The 20,090-nt window shown below is 58.0% G+C and overlaps 1 protein-coding gene across 4 annotated transcripts in view; it reads left to right on the top strand.

Annotated features, from left to right (window-relative positions):
• Positions 1-942: 942 nt before the first annotated feature.
• Positions 943-20,090, top strand: part of MEAK7 (MTOR associated protein MEAK7) — a 30,380-nt gene continuing 11,232 nt past the window's right edge. For 3 of the 4 annotated variants that reach the window (XR_013552580.2, XR_013552579.2, XM_078439112.2), the window contains exons 1-7: positions 953-1,253; positions 1,419-1,504; positions 8,791-8,968; positions 11,666-11,896; positions 12,185-12,333; positions 14,205-14,629; positions 18,844-18,962. Coding sequence is in view for 1 of the 4 variants with exons in the window: in XM_078439112.2 (XP_078295238.1) it covers positions 8,816-8,968; positions 11,666-11,896; positions 12,185-12,333; positions 14,205-14,629; positions 18,844-18,962 (1,077 nt within the window). In the remaining 3 variants the exon portion in view is untranslated. Of the gene's footprint in view, positions 1,254-1,418; positions 1,505-8,790; positions 8,969-11,665; positions 11,897-12,184; positions 12,334-14,204; positions 14,630-14,759; positions 18,486-18,843; positions 18,967-20,090 lie in introns of those variants that run through there. The other variant, XR_013552581.2, reaches the window with a different exon arrangement.

Genomic DNA, 20,090 nt, shown 5'->3' with positions numbered 1-20,090 from the left:
CTCTTGAAATGAGCACCTACAGCTGAGGCCATGGGGGGGGGGGGGGAGCCAGACCTACGAAGGGGAGTTCCCCCCAAAACACCCAGCTTTTAAAGGGTATGCCATACAAATGTGCAAATTTCAAGCTTATATAAATATTACTAAAGCACGATGGTTAACCATACTAACTTGTGAGCCAAATCTGGCTGGCTGCCTGTTTTTGTATAGCCAGTGAGCTATGAACGATCTTCACATTTTCAATGGTTGGGGGGGGGGGGGGGGATCAAAAGAATTTTTCATGACTTGTGAGAGTTACACGAAATTCAAATTTCAGTGTCCGTCATTAAAGTCCTAGCCGAACACAGCCACGTTCGATGGTTCGTGTACTGTCTGTGGCTGTTTTGTGCAATGACCACGGAATCGAGTAGTTGTGACAGAGACTGAATGGCTTGAAATACCTTAAAAACATTTACTACCTGGCCTTTCACAGGGCAAGTCAGCTAGCCCTTAGTTTAAATTTTCTTTTTAATGTTTATTTATTTTTGAGACAGAGCATGAGTGGGGGAGAGGCAGAGAGAGCGGGAGACGCAGAATCTGAGCCATCAGCACAGAGCCTGATGGGGGGCTCGAACCCACGAACTGTGAGATCATGACCTGAGCTGAAGTGGGACGCTCAAGCGACTGAGCCACCCAGGTGCCCCAGCGAGCCCCTACTTTAGTGCTTAGACCAGTAAAAGCGTTTTTCACGGAGGACAGTTATATCACCGATGTTGCTTAGAATTGCCAGCTCGTGGTGATGGTAAGCAGACTGACTCTGTGCATGGTGTAGCCACCGTGAATATTACTGCAGGGTTTTCTGAGGCCAAAGCACAGCGGGGGTTGTGGGGGGGGCGGGCGGTGCAGACAATGGGCGCAGGGGTGTCCCTGGCTCTTGAGGCCAGAACACTATCAAACCAACCGTGAGTAGGTCTGCTTTTTATCCCTCTGAGCTTGCTCGTGTGCGTAAGCACAGGGGGATCCAATCCTTCCACTGCCTTGGCTGCAGGTGGCACAGACCTAACCCGAATGAGCTGGAGAGTGGGGATCCTTCACCGGTGTCGCTGGGCTTTGGGACACTTGCCTCTCCTGGACAGCTTCTCCTTGGTGCTCAGGCCAGTCGTGCCACGAGGGACCGCGCTTTACAGGTTGTCATCAGCCACGTGCAGCCCTCAGGCAGGGCTAGAAGCAGGAAGGAACTCCCCTCGCCGGGTTCCCAGCTGGAAAATGGCCAAGGGGTAAGTGAGTGGTAGGGAGGGTGGAGGCAAGGCTGGGCAGAAAGAGCTTGGCAAGGCAGGAGACCCTTGACACAAGAAGGGAGAATGTTCAGATGGCTTCTGAGTCCTTCTGAAGCCTAGACATGCTGTGTGTTCCCTTCTCTCCCACCTGTTGCCTCATGACAGCCTCCACCAGGACCAACCCCGCAATCTGACAAGGCGGCTTTGTGAACCCAGTGCCCCAGGAACTTTGGGCAGCTCCGCTGACAAAGGTAAAGCGTGAGCTTTCAGAGGGTTTTGTGGAAAAGTGGGGTTTGGGTGCAGTTGGAAAGCAGCAGGCTTTGGTGCCAAGCAGGGCCACGTGGAAGGGACCAGCATCAGGTCTGGGCTCCAAAGGGCAGCAGTGGCTCTGTTCTCTCGGGAACCACAACGCCATTCTGGAGCTCGGCGCCTGGGTTGGAAATCTGGCAAAGTTGACTCAGGTTCTCCGGGCGGGAGCGGGAAGTTTTCATGCTCACTGAGAGAGCGTCAACAGCAAAGTGTGGGCTGATCTATGATTTCGGAGTTTTAAGTTCTTTTGGAGTGAAACATTCACGACTCAAAGGGATCTTGATGGTACTTTACAGGTACAGACGCGCGTCCTTGAGAAAGAACGTTTCTTGTGAATTTTAGGATCGGTAAAAAGCATCAGCTGGCTTTATCTGTCTGTGTCTGTCATTGGGGCCTGATGAGTGGCCCAGCTGATCCCGCAATCCTAGTTCTCTGTCTCTAGGGGGCAAGATAGGTATTTGCCAGTTAAGTGCTCCCTTGATTGGGTAGGGCGGGGGTTGGAGGAGGCAAAGGGGCCAGGAGGAGGCTGTTACTGAAGTCTGGCCTGGGTGAGGGGGCTCCCGGGGACATGGAGGGAAAGGGGTCGATGCAGGACCTATCTTGGAGGTAAAACAGAACCTGGGGAAAGAGGGACGAGGAGGCGTGGCAGGTGTTGACATGCACTGAGGAAGGAGGTAGGGAGGAACAGTTTTGGAGGGAAGAGGCTGAGTTTGGGTTCCGCTGGGCTGGCTTTGAGGTACAGCCTTGCAGAGATGCCTGCTAAGCTAAGAGCATATGGGGTCAAAGTGCAGGCTTGGGGGTCAGCACAGCGGACAGCAGGAAGTGAAGTCACGAGGAAGGCTGTTATCTCGGGAAGGGGTGCATGGGGAGAACACGGAGAGGGACTCCCGCAGAGCAGAAGTCAGCAGGGGCTCGGTGAAAACTTCTGGGAGAGGGGAAGAGAGAGGCCAGGGACTAGCGACCTAGAAGCCCAGAAAGGAGGGCTTTAATAAGGCATGCATGCGAGGACTGAAAGTGCCCGCTGTATTTAGGGACAGGGCCCCTGGGGCCAGGTGTCAGGGGTTTGAGGAAGGAATGGAAAGTGAACGAGTTGGGACAACAGTCTGGAAACATTCTGGAGTGGAGTGAGGGGGGGGGGGTGGTTACTGGTGGAGAAGGGCGTGGGGTCAGGGACAGTGGGTCAGGCTGGAACGGATATGAGCACGGTTAAACACCGCTGGGAAGAATGAGTTAATGAACGCGGGCAGAGGACTCGGTTACCTGGGGGAGGGCAGGGGAGGGCTGGCATCCAAGCTGCGGGTTAGGGGTATCACAGGGGAGCCGCCTGGGTCTGGATCCGCAGCCAGTTACCTGCCTCTTCCCTCATTGTCTCCACTGGGCCCACTCTCCTCTCTCCCAGCTACTCCCTCATCCCAGCCACACCCCAGCTTCTCCCACGCCCCCCCCCTCCCCCCCAGGTGCTCCTCGTTGCCTCCCGCCCCAACCCTGCCCCTTCGCTCTCCTGCCCGCCCTCCCTGCTCCTCTGCAGCCGCTCCCGCGGGAATCCTGCCGCTCCCGGGTGCTCCTTCCGGCCTGCTGGCCCCGCCCCTAGCCCCGCCCGCCGAAGCGCCATGAGGTGCACGCCTATTGGCTGACTTCTTTCCAGGGCTCGGCCCCCTCAGCTTCCATGTCTGCTATTGGGGCAAATAGCTGCCCGTCAGCGCTGTCGCCTGGCAACGGGGGCGGGCTGCTCCGGAGGAAAATCCACGCCGGAGACCTGAAAGGCAGGTTCCGCTGGGAGCTGGGCGGGGGGCGCTGGCCCGGCGGCCCGGAGCGAGCAGCTGAGCCAGGGGAGGGGTCTGGGGCGAAGGCCCGGGGCCCGGGAGAGAACGGTGCCCGGAGTGGGCTTGGGCCCTGCCCCTCTCTGGCCGCCCACCCCTCTGGGCCCCAGGGCGGGAGAGGTGGGGGGTTTGGGGGGACAGCTGCGAGGGAGGGAGGGCCTCCCCGCGTGGTCAGTCGGAGCACAAAATCACCCCGCGTCTTCTGCCTTTCGTGTGGTTAAGATCAGAGGGTCCCAGCAGGTACTTACTTACCTTGGGATCCCCTGGGTTGAGGCCCGATCTCCGGGAAGGGCGGTGGTAGAGGCGGCATAGACGCGGGAAGAACTGGGGAGCATCTGTGGGAGAAGGAGACGGGCGGGGGGGGGGGGGGTTGGTTATGTTGGACTGGGGGTGGGAGTGGGGGATCTTGTATTCTGACCACAACTTACTAGCTCTGTGGTGTGGGGGTGGGGGGGTAGTGGAGCTGGTGGCTGAGTTCACGGAGGGGAGAAAAACAGCGCCCCAGGGCTAACAGCCCTGCAGATAAGCCAGTGGGGCTCCCTGGAGGAAGGGAAGCCAGCCTTGGGCAGAAGCAGGACAGGTCACCTTCCGGCCAGCAGGGACTGCGCGCAGCCTGACGGCGGGCCCAGGCCTGAGCTGACCCTTTGCAGAGGGCCGCTGGTTCTGGGATGTAAGCAGGGCTTGAAGTCTGTATGTCCTGATGAGGTGGTTGGGGGCCTTCCCAGAAAGGGGGCACTGGGGGCCAGGTGACTGCCCTCAGGACAGTGGCCCCTTGGAGGCAGGGGCTGGATGTTGGCAGCCAGAGGGGAGAGCACCCAGGACAGAGGCCAGCGGGGGAGGCTGTGAGGACTGACTGTGCTATCTGCGGCTCCGTTCTGCGGGAAGACTGCTCCTGGCTGTCCCCCAACACTGAGGGGGTTCCTTGCTTCCAGGCCGGGCTGCTTCCGTTGTTCCTGGGGAGGGACTCAAACTTGCCTTGCTTGGGCCCATCTGTCTCCATTTCTGGCACCCAGAAAGCCCCGTGTTGCCTCATTTAATCGTTTCTTCCTCATGATGGGGCTGGTAGCACTTCCCTCATTTTACTAAGGTTGGAAGAGGCTTAGTAACTTGCCCGTAGTTATAAAACCAGCCAGTGTCTGAACTTGAACTTGGGTCTGTCCATCTTGGCTTGCACCGTGACTTCAGAGCTCAGGCCCTTGAGCTGAGAAGCAAGCATTCAGGATTATCTGTGCACTTGGGCTCCACCCCACTGCCCCAAAACTGCAAGGCCAGTTTCCCACCTTCAGCCCTGTAGCATTTGGGGGCAGGTAATTTGTCGTGGGGGGCTGTCTTGTACTGTGTAGGAGATTTAGCACCCCTGCTTCCTACCCCCTAGATGTCAGTCAGCATCAGCAGCCGGACCTCACTGCCAGATGTGCCCTAGGGGACACAATGGCCCCCAGATGGGAACTGCTGATGTAAGCGGTCTTAAAGTGACATCTAGGTGCTTCCTGCTGAAAGAGAACTTGGTCTCTGTGAGCCTACCGAAGACTCAGGCCAGCGTCGGGTTGCCAGGCAAAGAGGCTGTCCTACGTACCGCAAGGGTCCCACGAGAAAACCACTGCCAGGGAAGACAGTTCAGGAGGTTGTATTTGGGGAGAAGGATGCATTGAAGGCCTTGATTTCTTCTCCAGAGTTGGTGAGAAAGACTTGGCAAGATCGTAGTGACCTAGGCGAGGCCAGATGAACTGGGGGACACTTGGTGCCGTTGTTGTGCCTTCTTTCAGAGGAGGGGGGCCTGTCCTTGGAACTGTTTCAGATGTGTCTGTTCACCGGCACTCGGCCGGCGCCAAGCACAGTGGGATGGGGGGCCGGGGGATGTTCTGAGGCTGATGTCCTCCCCACCGTGTGACTCCAGGCCTGGAGTCCTGCCAGAAGCAGCTATGCACACCCTTCTCCCTCCCACTTGAAGAAAACCTGTGTTGCCGGTTGGCCCTACTTCTGGGCCTTTCCCATTGTCTCCTGGCGCTGGCCTGTGCCCAGCCCCCTGCTGATGGTCTACACCTCTCCTGTCCTCAATGTTGCCGGCTCGCCCAGCCCTGTTCCTTCCTCACAGCCCGTTGGGCCCCCGGGAGATCTGGCCGGGCCACTCCGTCCTGCTGTGTTTTCAGACAACAGTGGAGGGACGTGTTCCCGTGGGACAGAGGAGAAGGTGGGGGGCAGAGGTGAGTGGAGGCAGACGAGGAGGGCCCCCTGACTCCGGAGCCCCGCTGGTTCCCCTCAGCGATCTTAGTCCGCCCCCCTGCACCTTTGTGCCCACTGTCCCCACTTCCCAGGGTAGCCCCCTGTGGGAGCCTGGAGACCCAGCTGGGACGTGTCCTTCGGGACATTTTCTCCTGCCTTGTGTTCTCCTTTCGATCCCATCTGACCCCTGCAGCACTTATCTGTCTGTCCCTGTGTGATGGGAAGTTCCTGCAGCCTAGCGCCTGCCTGAGGCTTCTCTGTGTCTGCCCGCACTCTGATGGGGTCTGGCCCAGGGGACGATGAGTCACTTACTGCAGGGTTAGACGAAGAAGAAGGGCCTGGGAGGCGGGGCCTGTGGCCCCTTCGTGGCACAGCCTCTAGGTACACTGTTCCCTCACCTGGAACGTTTGGAAACTTCGGAAACTTCCGAGGAGTGGCGTTTAAATGCTGGTGGGCTTTCAGCTCCAGATGTCCCTCTTAAAGAGGCTGGCCTCCCCCTGGCAGGGCGATTCCTTGGCGGTGAGCAGGGAGGAGGCTTTCTCAGGATTTGGGGAATTGGAATGCGGGGCAATCAGATAGCATCGCTGGTAAAGAGAGGCCCGGGGGTGGTGTCCGTTGGGGATCCCATCCTTGCTGGTGGCTCTCCCCGGTGGCTTCTGGGTTTGTTTTCTTCTCCAGGCGGGACGGTTCGGCAAACGGAATTGCGCGTGCGGAGTCCCTGGCGGACCGTGGGGCATAGAGGTGGCATCCCGGAGCTTGTCCTTGGGCAGGGGACCGGTCGTGGGGGTAGAGCACGTGGCACCGATCCAAGAGGCCCGTGAGTGCCGTAGGGTGGGGAGTGCGTCCCGCCGGGGCGGGGACGGGGGGTACTCGGGCCAGGCTGGCTTCCTGGAATAGACACACGGGAGCCCGCAGGGCAGCGGGAGGCTGGGCCGGTCCCCCCGAGAGGCCGGCCAGGGATGTGACGGGCATCGGACAGGCATCCTGCCTGCCTGCTCTGGGTTGCTTGGGTGCTAGGCAGGTGGTTGTCGGGCAGAGTCTCTGTGACTTCCAGGTTTGAGCAGGCAAGTCAGGCATGAGCCTGGAGGGGGTGGGGGGGGGGCAGTGTGAGCAGAGCCGGGGAGGGAGGGGCCTGTGCTCCATTTCAGTTAAGGTGATGCCAGTTCTAGGAAGGTCAGGAGGACCGAGTAGCCTTGGAACCCAAAGGCTGAGTGCGGGGGGTGGGGGGTGGCTCTCGGGCTGCTGAGAAACTTGAGGAGTGGAAGCATTTAGATCGGCTGGCCTGTGAGTGACAGCCCCAGACTGGGCTCTGCTTGCCCTCGTTTCCAGCTGCCTTTGTAAGCGCGCTGCGGTCCCTGTCTGAGTCCTTACTGGGGTCCTCTTTGGGGCACATGGGTCCCCCTGCCACGGTGGCTGTTGGGAAAAAAGATACCAAAATACCAGTAGCGTTGGAGAGGATATGGAGGAATTGCAACCCTCCTGCTTTGCTGCTGGGGTGGAAAATGGGAAACAGTTCGGCGGTTCCTCAGAAGTGGAACGTCGGGTTACCGTATGACCCAGCAACTCGGTTCCTAGGTATGTGCCCCCGAAATCTGAAAGCGGGGACTCGAACAAGTATCTGTGTACTATGTTCGTAGCGGCGGCATTCGCGACCCCCAAAAGGCAGACGCAGCCCCGACGTCCAAGGACAGATGCGCGGATACACCAAACGCGATCTCCCGTATCCCCGCAGAGTAATTCAACCGTGGGAAGGGATGATGCAGTGGCCTGTGCCACGGTGCGGATGAGCCTCGAAAACACTGTGCTGAGGGAAGGAGACCGGACCCCGGAGACCACAGATTGTGTCATTCCACGTACATGAGTGTCCAGAACAGGGACGCCCGTGGAGACGGCCATAGGGGGCGTCCGGGGGCTGGGGGAGGGGGCGGGGAGTGAGCGCCAAGGGGGACGAGGTTTCCTTTCGGGGTGACGGAGGTGTGTTGGAACCGGGTAGAGGTGGTGGTCACACGACACTGCGGATGAGCTGAATATGCTACCAAATTGGGTCTCTTGAAAATGGTTAGTTTCACGTTGTGTGAATCTCTCCTCTAGAGGAAAGAAAGAAGAATCCCTACTGTACCCCGTTTCCCCTTGAGGTCAGCCAGGTCTTGGTGGCCTGCCCTCCCCCTCCCCCCTCCCCCCCTTCCCGCTCCCCTTTCCCCTCTCCCCCTCCCCTTTCCCCTCTCCCCCCTCCCCCTCACCTTTCCCCTTTTCCCCCTCCCCCCTCCCCTTTCCCCTTTTCCCCCTCCCCCCTCCCGGGCTCCACCTGGCCCGAAGCTGCTCTCTCCTGGGCTGCGGGAGACGGTGCCTGTGTCTCAAGCCTGTGTCTCAAGCAAAGGCGAAGGACGGAATGAATGAGCCACAGCACTTGGCCTCCTGAGAGGCTTTTCTTCCTCTCTCTGCTTTTCTTTCTTTTTTTTAATGTTTATTTGTTTATAGAAAGAGTGAGAGCGTGTGCGTGCAGGGGAGGGAGAGCCGGAGACAGGATCCGAAGCAGGCTCCGGGCTCCGAGCTGTCAGCACAGAGCCCACCGTGGGGCTCGAACCCATGAATCGCGAGATCATGACCTGAGCCGAAGTCGGATGTTTAACCGACTGAGCCACCCAGGTGGCCTTGACCCTGCTTTTCTGACCCCCCAGCTGGGGGCAGATCCAGGATCACAGGGAAATGCCTGCCTGGTCCCACATTCACTTTATGGGTGGTATTTTTAAGGCGCTGCTTTGATTCAAATACGTGTGATCATCCAGCCTTCCAGACGTTTTTCAAGTCAGGTTTGAAAAAATACGAGCATTTCGATTAACATACTGATTTTTCTACCTTTTCAGTGACAATGAGTTTTAGAACCGTGTTTTCTTTCTTTTTTTTTTTTTTTTTTTAGAACCGTGTTTTCAAATAACGCGGTCCAGACTGCTTGGCTGTCATGAGTATGCTCCAGGGGGCCGGGGTCGGGCTTTCCCACTTTATTTTCATCGACTCTGTTGCTGAACCACCTTGGAACGTTGCTTAGCTCTGAGGGGTTCCAGCCCCTTTTTGCAGCTAACTCGGCACTGACTGACTGACCGACCATGTGATTGTCAACGTTGATTTTCTATGACGACTGTGTTCTGACCTCTCTGACGTGATCTGTGCCGTGGTGTCTTCTGTAGAGAATTCTGCCGGATACAAGGAGACATGGGCAACAGCAGAAGCCAGTCGGGGCCGAGGTTTTGTTCACAGTTTCTCCCCGAGGAGCAGGCCGAGATCGATGGGTTGTTTGACGCTCTGTCATCGGAGAAGCAGCGCCCGGATACCTCCCCCAGGTCCTTCTCTCTGAAGGCACTAAAGGTGAGAGGGGGACGTGGCCGTTAGCGTGAACTCCGGAGCAGGTGCTGTGGCCTTCGGGCCCAGGTCGGCTCTCCGTGGTTGTCTGATGGACGTACGGCACCCTGCGAAGTGCGTCTTCTGTAAAGGGCAGAGAGGATGCGTTCTCTGCTCCGCGGGCTGCGTGATCTCTATCGCGACCATTCTGCCTCTGTGCCGCGGTGCGTTGGGGGACACTTCCAGCTTGAGACCAAAGGGGCCAGCCCTGCTCCCCGTCTCTTAAACCTTTGTCACCCGATTTCCCTCCGAGACCAGGTGGCGGACTGTCTGAGCCAGATTCGTGGGTCCAGAAACCACAGGTTCTTTTCTTTTTTTTTAAATTTTCTGAGAGAGAGAGGGCACAAGTGAATGAGGGACAGAGAGGGAGAGAGAGAGAGAGAGAGAGAGAGAGAGAGAGAGAGAGGGAGAGAGAGAGAGCAGGGCTCGTGCTTAACCGACATGGGGCTTGAACTCACGAAGTGTGAGATCATGACCTGAGCCGAAGTCCAATGCCTAACTGACTGAGGCCCCCAGGCGCCCCCAGCAACCACAGTTTCAAGTGTACTTTGCCTTCCGATGAATTTGTAAGTGTTCGATGTTCTAGGAATTTAATGTCCTCCTAACAAAAGAATGACGTTTAAGTTCCGCGTTTACCCGACAACGGGTTCACACTGCCCATTTCCCCATCTTTGCACCCCTTTCCGTGGAGCTTTTTTTTTTTTTTTTTTTTTTTTTTTTTTTTATTTTTGGGACAGAGAGAGACAGAGCATGAACGGGGGAGGGGCAGAGAGAGAGGGAGACACAGACTCGGAAACAGGCTCCAGGCTCCGAGCCGTCAGCCCAGGGCCCGACGCGGGGCTCGAACTCACGGACCGCGAGATCGTGACCTGGCTGAAGTCGGACGCTTAACCGACGGCGCCACCCAGGCGCCCCTCCCATGGGGCTCTTTTAGCAGTGTGTTTGGCCAGACAGAGGCAAGACCACATCCTCCTGGGTGATGTGGAGGTTGCAGTGTGGGAGGGTGTTCCAGCAGCCGCCTCCTTTAGCATGTGCAGAGTGGGAGTTGGGGGGCCTTTGGGGATCCCCAACATGCTCACTTTGCAGACGAGGAAATCGGCCCGGGAGGTTATCTCGGTCACAGCTATGTGCTGTGTGTGTGTGTGTGTGTGTGTGTGTGCGCGCGCGTGTGCATGTGTGTATAGATCTCCACTAAACCAAAGCACCCCAGTTTCCTGGGCCACCCACTTAGCTGAAGCAGACAGAACCAGCCAGGGCAATTACATTTTTTTCTTAACGTTTATTTATTTTTGAGAGAGAGACAGAGTGCGAGCAGGGGAGGGGCACAGGGAGAGGGAGACACAGAATCCGAAGCAGGCTCCAGGCTCCGAGCTGTCAGCACGGAGCCCGACGGCGGGGCTCGAACCCGCAAACCGTGGGATCGTGACCTGAGCTGAAGTCGGATGCTTAACCTACTGAGCCCCCCAGGCGTCCCGCAACCAGGCCAATTAAAGGCATGAGCTCAGAGTAGAAATGATGTGCACAAATGTGTATGTATCACGGTAAGTGGGGTGAAAGGTTGATCAGAAAACCGGGCCACTGAATGAAGTGTCTTCTGGGGAAGAAGGGTGGGTTGCTTTTTCAGGAGAACCTGGAAAACGTTGACAGAACTGGGAGTACTCTGGAGGGTGAGTGTAGGAACCTGCCTTACAAGACCCTCAGGGTATGCGTCTTGTCACACACGGTGCGGACACAGTCCGCAGTTCCAGGAGAATCCAGTTTTCAGACCCTGCTGCAAAGAAAGTTCGTGATTCAGTGTGTGTGTGACTTGCTCGCTCGCTCTCCATTTATTTGTAATCCCTGGAGCAAAGCAGATTTGATTGATGTTGGAGTGAAAACGGAGAGCCGTATTTATAGGACGTTATTGACAAGATGTTAATTAAGAATTAGACGTAAATTGGGGCGCCTGGGTGGCTCAGTCAGTTAAGCGGCCGACTTCGGCTCAGGTCATGATCTCGCGGTCCGTGAGTTCGAGCCCCGCGTCGGGCTCTGGGCTGACAGCTCAGAGCCTGGAGCCTGTTTCAGATTCTGTGTCTCCCTCTCTCTGACCCTCCCCCATTCATGCTCTGTCTCTCTCTGTCTCAAAAATAAATAAACATTAAAAAAAAAAATTAAAAAAAAAGAATTAGACGTAAATAAAATGTAATTAAAAAGACATATTGAACACCTTGGGTAAGAAGTAAGAGCTGGAGGAGAGCCGATCAGCTGTGCCCAGACACGTGTTCCACGCGTTAATAAATTCAGACACATACGTGGCTGCCACTGGTCTAGAATGAAGAAAGTGCAAGCAGAGTGAGGAGCAGCCAATGGCCAGAGGCAGGAATGACGTGGCCAATCTGGTGGGGACTGGAAAGTTGGCAGGGCAGGCTGGGCACAGACTGTGGAAGAGCCTCATGGCCAAGAGGAGCCACGAGCCAGGATGCGTCAGGCATGGGCATTTTGGGGGGGGGGGGGTGTGACGCCCTTGGGTGGGGGAAGGGGGTCCACATGGAGTTAGCAAGGTTGAGTGCTGGAGCACTCATCCGGGAGCAGCAGTGGGTGCTCTTGGTCCCTGGTCCTTTTCCTGCGATCCCGCCACACTTAGCTTGGCCCCATGTAGCCTTCTCTCCGGTTTGTCCCCAACAGAGCCACCTAGGGGAAGCCCTTCCGCCGGAGATGGTCACAAGACTGTACGATGGCATGCGGAGCCTCGACCTGCCGGGGAAGGCGAAGGGGCCCAGCGAGAGCGTCTCCCGGGAGCAGTTCACAATGTTCATGTCCCACTTGCTAAAGGGAAGCTCCGAGGAGAAGAGTCTTGTGATCATGAAAATGATTTCTGCCACAGAAGGTCCCGTGAAAGCGAGAGAAGTCCAAAAGGTAGCGAGGCCGCGAGACCCTTTTGGAGGTTTCGTATCCTCACCTGGGGGTTTAGGATAAGGGTGGGGCACAGGGAGATGTCCCCCTGGGGGGGGACCCTGGTGAGGTCAGGACCCTGGACAGAGGCCTTGGTGAGCCAGAGCGTGAATGCCCTTTGTGTGATCTCGTCCCACCCTGTGGCCCATGATGGTCGGCATTGAAAAGATAAACGCCCTTCCCTGTGCTGATAGGACGTAGGTCATGGGTCAGGGTGGAAATGTTACTCATGGTAAAACTGTGGTCTTGCAGTTCACAGAGGACCTGGTTGGCTCTGTAGTGCACGTGCTAAACTACAGACAGGAGCTGAGAGGCTGGACCCAGAAGAGGGGCCCGGGCCCCCCGCCCGGGGTGCAGGTGCTGGCCGCCCAGCTCTTCTCCGAGATGGAACTCCGAGGCAAGTGGCCCGTGCGCTCGCCCACTGAGGGCTTGGCGCCTAGACTGGTACCCCGCAGTCTCAGTTACTGTAGCCTTGTCGTGAAGCTTTGAAATCCGTAAACATGAGTCCTCCAGCTCTGTTCTGGATTATCTTCTGGGCTGGCCGTAAGACGTGCCTCAATAGATTTGAAAGGATTGAAATCCTACAAAGTATGTTCTGCAACCACGATGGGATGAACCAGAGGCATTTGGGAAATTCACAAACAGGCAGAAATTAACATAATTGTTTCTACTGTTTCCTCTTGTTCTGCAAGGTCAGTAGTGATGTCCCCACTTTCGTTTCTGATCTCAGTCATTTGAGGCTGTTGATTTTTCTCGATCAGTCTGGCTGAAGGTCTCTCGGTTTTTGGTGGATGTTTTCAGAGAGCCCACTTTTGATACAGTTGGTTTTCTCTGTGTGTTTCTTCCTTCCTTTGTCTCTATCCTAGTCTTTCTTTCTCGGGGCTTCAGATTTTGTTTGGTCTACTTTCTTTAGCTCCCTAAGGTTGAAGTTTAGGTTATTGATTCGAGATCTCTCTTCTTTTTCAATATAGGCATTTACAGCTATACATTTCCCTCTAAGCACTGCTTTAGCTGAATCCCATAAGTGTGTGTGTTCCTGCCTCTTGGTATTTTCTAACTTCTCTTTGATTCTTCCTTTGTTTGGTCTCTTGCTTGCTTAGATGTGTGTTATTTGATTTCTACATGTTTGTGGATTTCCCAAATCGCCTCCTGTTACTGATTTGTAATTTCATTCCATTGTGGTTGAAGAACGTACTTGGTATGATTTCAGCCCTTTTAAATTTACTGAGGCATGCTTTACACACTAGTTTATATGTGGACTATTCCAGAGAATGTGCCATGTGCACTTGAGAATCATGTATATTCTATTCCCGTTGGATGAGAAACCATATGTGTTTGAATTCACTTGGGATTTAAAAATACCTTTTTTGGTTTGGTCTACTTTGAATGAATCCCAATTCATGCAAATGAATCCTTTGGCAAAGTAGATTTGTTTTATAAAAGCATTCTTTTATTATAAAGTTGGATTTTAAAACGCATTTTGGAAACAGGTCATATTTCAAAAACCAAGTGGTGAAATTTGGAATTCGGACAGAAGAACAACAATACGTATAAAATATCAGTGGTCTGTCTTCTGTTACCACCACCATATCGCCTCCATTCTTCGTGGATAAGAGATATAAAACAGGACTGTAGATAGATGTGAAGCATAATTCAGAGTTCGTGAAACCCGTTCTTCCCAGATAAACTGGGGTGGGGGGTGTCCAGTAAGTTACCCAGCCACTACCCTGACTTGCCTGGAGAACATCACGCTTGGAAAGCTCTGCCAACTGGCTGTGTTGAGTAGAGGCCCTCAGAGAGCGACTTTTGGTGTGGCTGTCTCCGGAACACCCGCTGGAGGGCTTCGGGGCTGGGCCCACGGGTGAGGCCTGGCTGTCTCCTGGGCCTCTGAAGCACAGCTTGCAGAGGAGAGAAGGTGCGGCTGTCAGATGGTCAAGATCACCGCCGTCCAATAAAAATGGAATGCAGGCACTGAGGCGAGCCACACGTGAAACTGTAAATCTTCCAGTAGCCACGTTGAAAGAGGAAAAAGAAACAGGGGAGTTACTTTTCACGTGTCCAGAGTATACTCTGACATCAGCGGTCACCATAAAAGGTGATCGGGGTATCTTACATTTCTTTTTGGACACCAAATCTTTGGAATCAGGGCCGCATTTTGCACTAACCGCCCAGCTCTGTCCAAATGAGCGTCACGGCAGGTGCTCTGATGGGGGTCGTGGATGTCAGCTGATGCGATGGCCCCACTGGTTGTGTCTCCCCCTCCCCTAGGCAGCGAGGAGCTTCCGGGGCCTCAGCAGCTGGACCGTGACTGTGACCGAGCCGTGATCGAGGACTGGGTGTTCAGGGCCCCCCACGTGGCCACGTTCCTGAGCGTGGTCGTCCACAGAGGCTTTCTCCTCCCACGCTTGTCCCTCGATCTGGCCCCCCTGGTCCCTGAGCGTCACGTGGACCAGGAGAGGGTGTTTGAGAGCATCCTGGACGTGCCGTCGGTCATCTACGTCAACGCCCACCTGCCCAGGGAGCAGCGACACCGCTGGCACCTGCTCTTCTCGTCTGAGCTCCACGGGCACAGCTTCGCCCAGCTCTGTGGGCGCATCACCCACCAGGGCCCCTGCGTGCTGCTGCTCGAGGACCGTGATGGCCACGTGTTCGGTGGGTTTGCGTCCTGCTCCTGGGAGGTCAAGCCTCAGTTTCAAGGTGAGATTTGGCCCCCCAAAACCGCAGGCAGTAGCACGGGGTTTGTTGAGACTTCCGGCCTCGCGGTTGCTGCCTGGGGACCCCCGAGCCGAGCAGGGCGTGAGCGGGGCTTTCTTCTGTGTCCTACCAGTGCGGTTCTGGATGTGGTCAGGAGAAAGGAGACGCTGCCTCATGTGGTCTGGCGCTTCCTGGGTTTCTTCTGTGATTCTGGCAGCAGAGGAAGGCAGAGAGGACAGGGATCCCGACCCCGGATTCAGGCCAGGCAGCAGTGGCCCGGCATTAATAAACCGCGTGGCCGGGTCCGGGCCACGGGGAGGCTGGGGGCTTGGGCTGCTCCTGTCCGATGGGTGTCTCCTCCACGGGCCGCCCCCCTTCCTGGACAGCCCGTCCCCTGCCCGTGAGTCTGCGTTGCTGCTTCTGTCTTTCCCTTCTGCCCTGGTTTTTCAGTCTTGTGACTTCGTTGTAATTCGAATGCTCTTGACGTGACTTTCTGTGCACTGGACGGCGGTCTTTTAAGGAAATTTTTCCGCTTCCGTAAAGAAAAGTGCTCTGATAAACATTTTTAAAGGACCGTTCATCTCCTGGGCAGCAGGCTGCTCACACACTCAGAAGTGATGTCCCTGCGTGAGCCCCGGCGTGTGGCCCGGGAGGGTCTCCTCGGCTGTGAAACGAGCCTTTCCTGGAGATTCTGGGAGACCCGACGCAGCCCTGTCCTCACGCCCAGGAGCCAAATGGTTAATACTGGCCCTGAACAGGTCCTTAGACATGACAGACGGGGTGGAAAGGCAGTCCCTTGGGGACAGGGACTGCGTGTCTGAACTAGGTCATCTGTTCGTCCCCAGCCTTCTCTCCATGCCACTCTGTGGGGGCCTCCTGACCAGCCCCCTGGTGTCCCTCTCACCTTCCGGTCCATCCATCGTGTCCCAGCGCGTCTGACATGCTGCCCTTCCTCTGAGACCCTGAACGCTGCCCACAGGAGGTCGCCTCTTCTCTCCAGCCTCCTGACCCGCGCCTGTCCCCTGGTGCTTTGTGTGCAGTCTCCCCGGACCCCCTGCAAGCGGCACCCTCCCATCCTCTGATTCGGCACACGCTTCTCTTCCTCTCCCCCCGACCTGTTGGCATGGCCTCCTCGTTGGGACTCAGCGCAAGGTCACCTCCTCCAGGAAGCCTTCCCAAACGTGGGAGGGCCATGTGCTTCCTGCTCATCCTCTGTCACACTGCACACCTCTGCACACCTTCCTCCACTCCGCGAGCTTCTGCGGGCCGGGACGTCGTGTCCAGGTGGCACAGCTGCCATTACTGGGTCGGTGGAAGGAGCTGAATCCCTGAGCTCCTGTTTGTTCTAGGATTTGCTTTTCTCTGGGTTTCAGAATGTCCTAGATCTTGAATCCAGTTGCTGCCACCAGCCCTTCTCCACTGTGTCCGGGACCCCCAAGACTGCCCACGTGTCAGTGACTCCCTCGGAGCACCTGCAGGTCTCAGGCTACGGTCCTCCTCGTGGCCGTGATTTATTACGGCAAGAGGACACGGGGGCAAGGTCGGCAAAGGGACAGGGGCCAGCTTCCAGAGCCCTCTCCCCCGGGGTCACACGGGACACGCTCGATTCCCCAGCAATGAGGCGTGAGAGCACATGTGAGGTGCCGCCCACCAGGGCTGCTCGGTAGGGACTCAGCGCCCCGGGTTTTATCGGGGGGCCGGTCACGTGAGCGCCCTCTGCCCGGCACGTGCCCAAATCCCAGAGTCCCGGGACGAAAGCAGGTGCTCGGCCTCAACCACACCGTTTGCACAAAAGTGTCGGCCCGGGGAGCCGCTCTCGCCAGCTCTGGGAGTGGGGGACCCTCCAAGCCCCCGGATGGCGGCTGAGCGACCCTTCTGGGGGCCGCAGTCTCAGCCCTGTTGCGTTAGCTCACCTCTCGTCCCCACCCTCCTTGTCACCGTGTCTGGGGGAACGAATGGGGCATCCTCCCCCCGCCCGGCCCCGCTCAAGGCTTTGGGGGAGTGACAGGTGCTGTCCGCACGGTTGGGGGCTCGGCTTCAGCATTTGGAAGAACACGCCTATGAGTCGCATGGACTTCCGACCCTCCCAGCCCCTGTGGCATTAACTCCAGGCTGTCTCCGCTGGTTTTAACGTTTTATTAGCGAGCGGGCTTAGTCTTCGGTAAGAAAGGTGGAAAAACGCCAGCTCCCAGCTTTCCAACCCCAGTCTGTGCTGTTCCGAGACGTGAGGGCAGAGGTCCAGCAGAGGGCAGCCTCGCGTCCCAGACGCAGGTCAGGTTCAGCGCAGGAGCTGCCCTCACTGCTTGACGTTGCGGGCCTGATGTGTCGTAGCAGCTGCCGAGTCGCTTCCGTTTTGCTTACGTGTCTGTGGTGCGGTGGACAGACCGGCGGCTTTGGGCCGAGCAGACGGTCTCCCCGGTGCTGGGCGGGGGGCTCGCCTTCCCCGGCCTGGGCTCCCCGGCACCGCACGAACTGGTGCTGCGCGGAAAGGCCGCCTGTGAGCGCCGCGGGTGGTGGCAGGTGCTGAACCCACGGCTGTCCCTTGGGTAGGCGGGTATCGCTGACGTGACCTAGATGAGCCTTCTCTGGTGGCTTGACGGCTTTGCAGCAGATAATGACCCCTTGGACCCTCGCCCCTAGGGAGGGAGCCCCCACGTGGCCCTCCCGACACGGCCCTCCCCGCGAGAGCACACCCGGATGCCCTCGAAGGAGGCCCCCTGCTGCTGACCACGTGCACTTGGCGGGCCTGTCGCCTCGCTTAGCGTCTGGGACCAAGGAAATGTTGGTGGAAAGCCAGCCTTGGGGTTGCAGGACAAAGTGATGCTTGCACGGGCACCCAGGGCAGCAGGGTGGGACCAGGCAGTTCATCGGCCCGAAAACACCCCGGCCTTCTGGGGCTACGTAAGCCCGTGGACTCAAGCCGGAGTCTTTCACCTGGAGTAAAGCCCTCTGTCGTGTGGCCCCAGGCTCATCTGTCTTGTCCTCTGACCCCGGCGCTCACAAACCCCGCAGTGTGGCCAGGGGCCCCTCGGTTCCCTGCCTGCCCATGTCTTGTCCCAGCACGGGGTCCCTCCTCCGGGAAGTGCTTTCTCTCAGCCGCCTCTGGTTCAGGATGTCCCTCGTGACCTTGGGTCCACCCCCCTCTCCTCGTGGATCTCTCTGGATTGGAGGCCCAAGGGTTTCCTGCCCAGACTCTGCCAGCTGAGGTATCCCCCCCCACCCCGCCCCGCAGAGCCCTCTGGGACTCAAACCCCCTTTCATATCCACCCTCAGCATTCGTGCTGCCGGACTGCTCCTTCCCACGTCGCGAGCGGCCCGACCCCAAAGTAGTGGCAGCTGGTTGTTGAGTTTCTTGTACAGGTGATTTGATATCAGGTGCCTTCACTATGTTCCCGGGGAGCCAGGCCTCAGGGCCGCATTCTCACAACTGTGGGGAGTATCCCCTGTTTGGTCCCCACCCAGAGAGGTCCCTGGGGGCCCCCCCCTGCTGTGGCCTCCATCCCTGTCCGTGGTGCTGACGGTGCTGGTGGAGAGGAAATCGCTGCGGGCAGGAGGGAGTCCCTGAGCCTTAGGATGCTGGTCATTTCCAGAGTGTTGACCGCCGTCTTCCCTGAGGGGCACACACACGTCCACACTCGTGCCCGGAGGGGAGGCAGAGGGTCGCGGCTGCCCGTGTGTTCCCTTTCCGGCCGCAAGTGCTCCGGGGGCTGCTGTGCACCTGCAGGCTTTCTCCCCCCGGAGGACGCATTCCTTCAGGCTGGGGACACATCCACTCAGTGTCACGTGCCCACTGGAGGGGGCTGTGCTGGCGAGGCTCCTGCGTGAAGGGGAGACTGCTCTTTTGACTTGAGTGTACTCGGTGAGCGAGCAACAGGCGATTCCCCTTCTGTCTTCCTTGGTGAGAGCTGGAAGGTGTCCCCAGCAAGCCGCTGGTACGCTCACCACCACCCTCCCCCCCCTGCCCTGAGCTCACCTCTGGGTGCCCGGAGGTGGGGGGCTGGTGGGGGGACAGTGAGAAGGCCCAGCCTCTGCGGGGTCTGGGACCTGCCCACTGACCCCTGGTGGCCACAGTCCCAGTGTGCGGTGAGCTCCATGGGCACAGGAAGACCCGTGTGCAGAGTTTGCCTTGTGAGCTGTGGCTTGTTTGTAGTCCCTGCTTGTCCTGGTGCCCAGCTCACATTGGTGACCCTGCTTGTCCACACCCTGCTCACTTTCAGGGGACGACAGGTGCTTCCTGTTCTCCACCTCCCCCCGCATGGCTGTGTATACCTCCACGGGCTACAACGACCACTACATGTACCTGAATCACGGGCAGCAGACCATCCCAAACGGCCTGGTAAGGACTTGAGGAGAGCAGGGGACGTGCCACCTTGGTGCTGTCCTTCCCGCAGCAGGGCCAGTCCTGATGTGCCCAGGCCAACGCTCTCACCGCGAGCCAGGGGAGCCGTATGCACTGGGTCGCGTGCGTGGGCCGTGTTCATTCTGCGCGGGTCTCCGTGCTGGCGTGACAGCTGGGACGGAAGTCTCTCCTGCACGGTCGGGGTGTGTGTCAGTGGCTGGTGTGCAAACGGTGGACGCGGCTCGTTTTCCCGGGGTCAGCTGGCCGGCCTTGGCCTTTGTGGCTGGCCATGAGCTGGGGGAGGGGCACGCCCCGACCTGGGTCCCGCCCTGGACCCATCGGGCGTTGTCAGTGGGCGACTCACAAAACCGGGGCTCCCGTCAGGGTGAACACACCTACTATCTGCTCTGTGCTGCGGCCCGAGACTCAGCCACAGGACGAAGAGGATGGGGGTGAAGGCCAAGGGTGGGAGCTGGGTCGGGTGCCCACCAACGGGCCCCCACCTGTACCTGTGAGCCAGCTCTGTTCGCGTGACAAACGGGTCCCCTGCCAGCTCCCCAGCCTGTCTCTTTTCTCTGCTTCTTAACACAAAGCAGCTTTCGGGAAACTCCAGCTCTGTGCTCGCGGGTCCACCTTGTCCCGACGGAGACGCCCCCGTGTTCCTTCCCAGGCTGCTGCAGGGCCCCCGCGGGGCCGCCTGAGGACCCTGGAAAGGGCAGTTGGGTGGTTTCCAGAGCAGCACCCAGTGGGTCCTCAGTAATCAGCCCGAGAGAGACGCAGCGCTGAGAGTCGGCAGCTCCTGCTGTGGTCTGTCGCTCAACTTCAGTCGCCGGCCACCAGGGGCGCCAGAGGGCGGAGGTGGTGGGGACGTCGGGGAAGCTCATCAGTTCGGTCCCCCGGCTGAGCGTGACTGTGGGGGGAGGGGCGCGGAGAGAACGGGCATGAGTCGCCCCGGGTCTGCTTCCTGTGTCTGGTCCCTGCGGTCGCCCACACACCGTAGGCGACGTGCAGTGTCCCGGTCTGAGCGAGCCAGGCACCTGTCCGGGGGTCCGGACGCGGATTTTCCAACCTCGGGATCCGTGCTGACCTCTCGCCTCCTCCTTTCACGGTTGGGGTCTCCGGGCC

Source organism: Panthera onca, chromosome E2, assembly GCF_046562875.1.
Source record: "Panthera onca isolate mPanOnc1 chromosome E2, mPanOnc1 haplotype 2, whole genome shotgun sequence".
NCBI classification, from domain to species: Eukaryota; Metazoa; Chordata; class Mammalia; order Carnivora; family Felidae; genus Panthera; species Panthera onca.
This window is presented reverse-complemented; position numbering and strand designations above follow the sequence as displayed.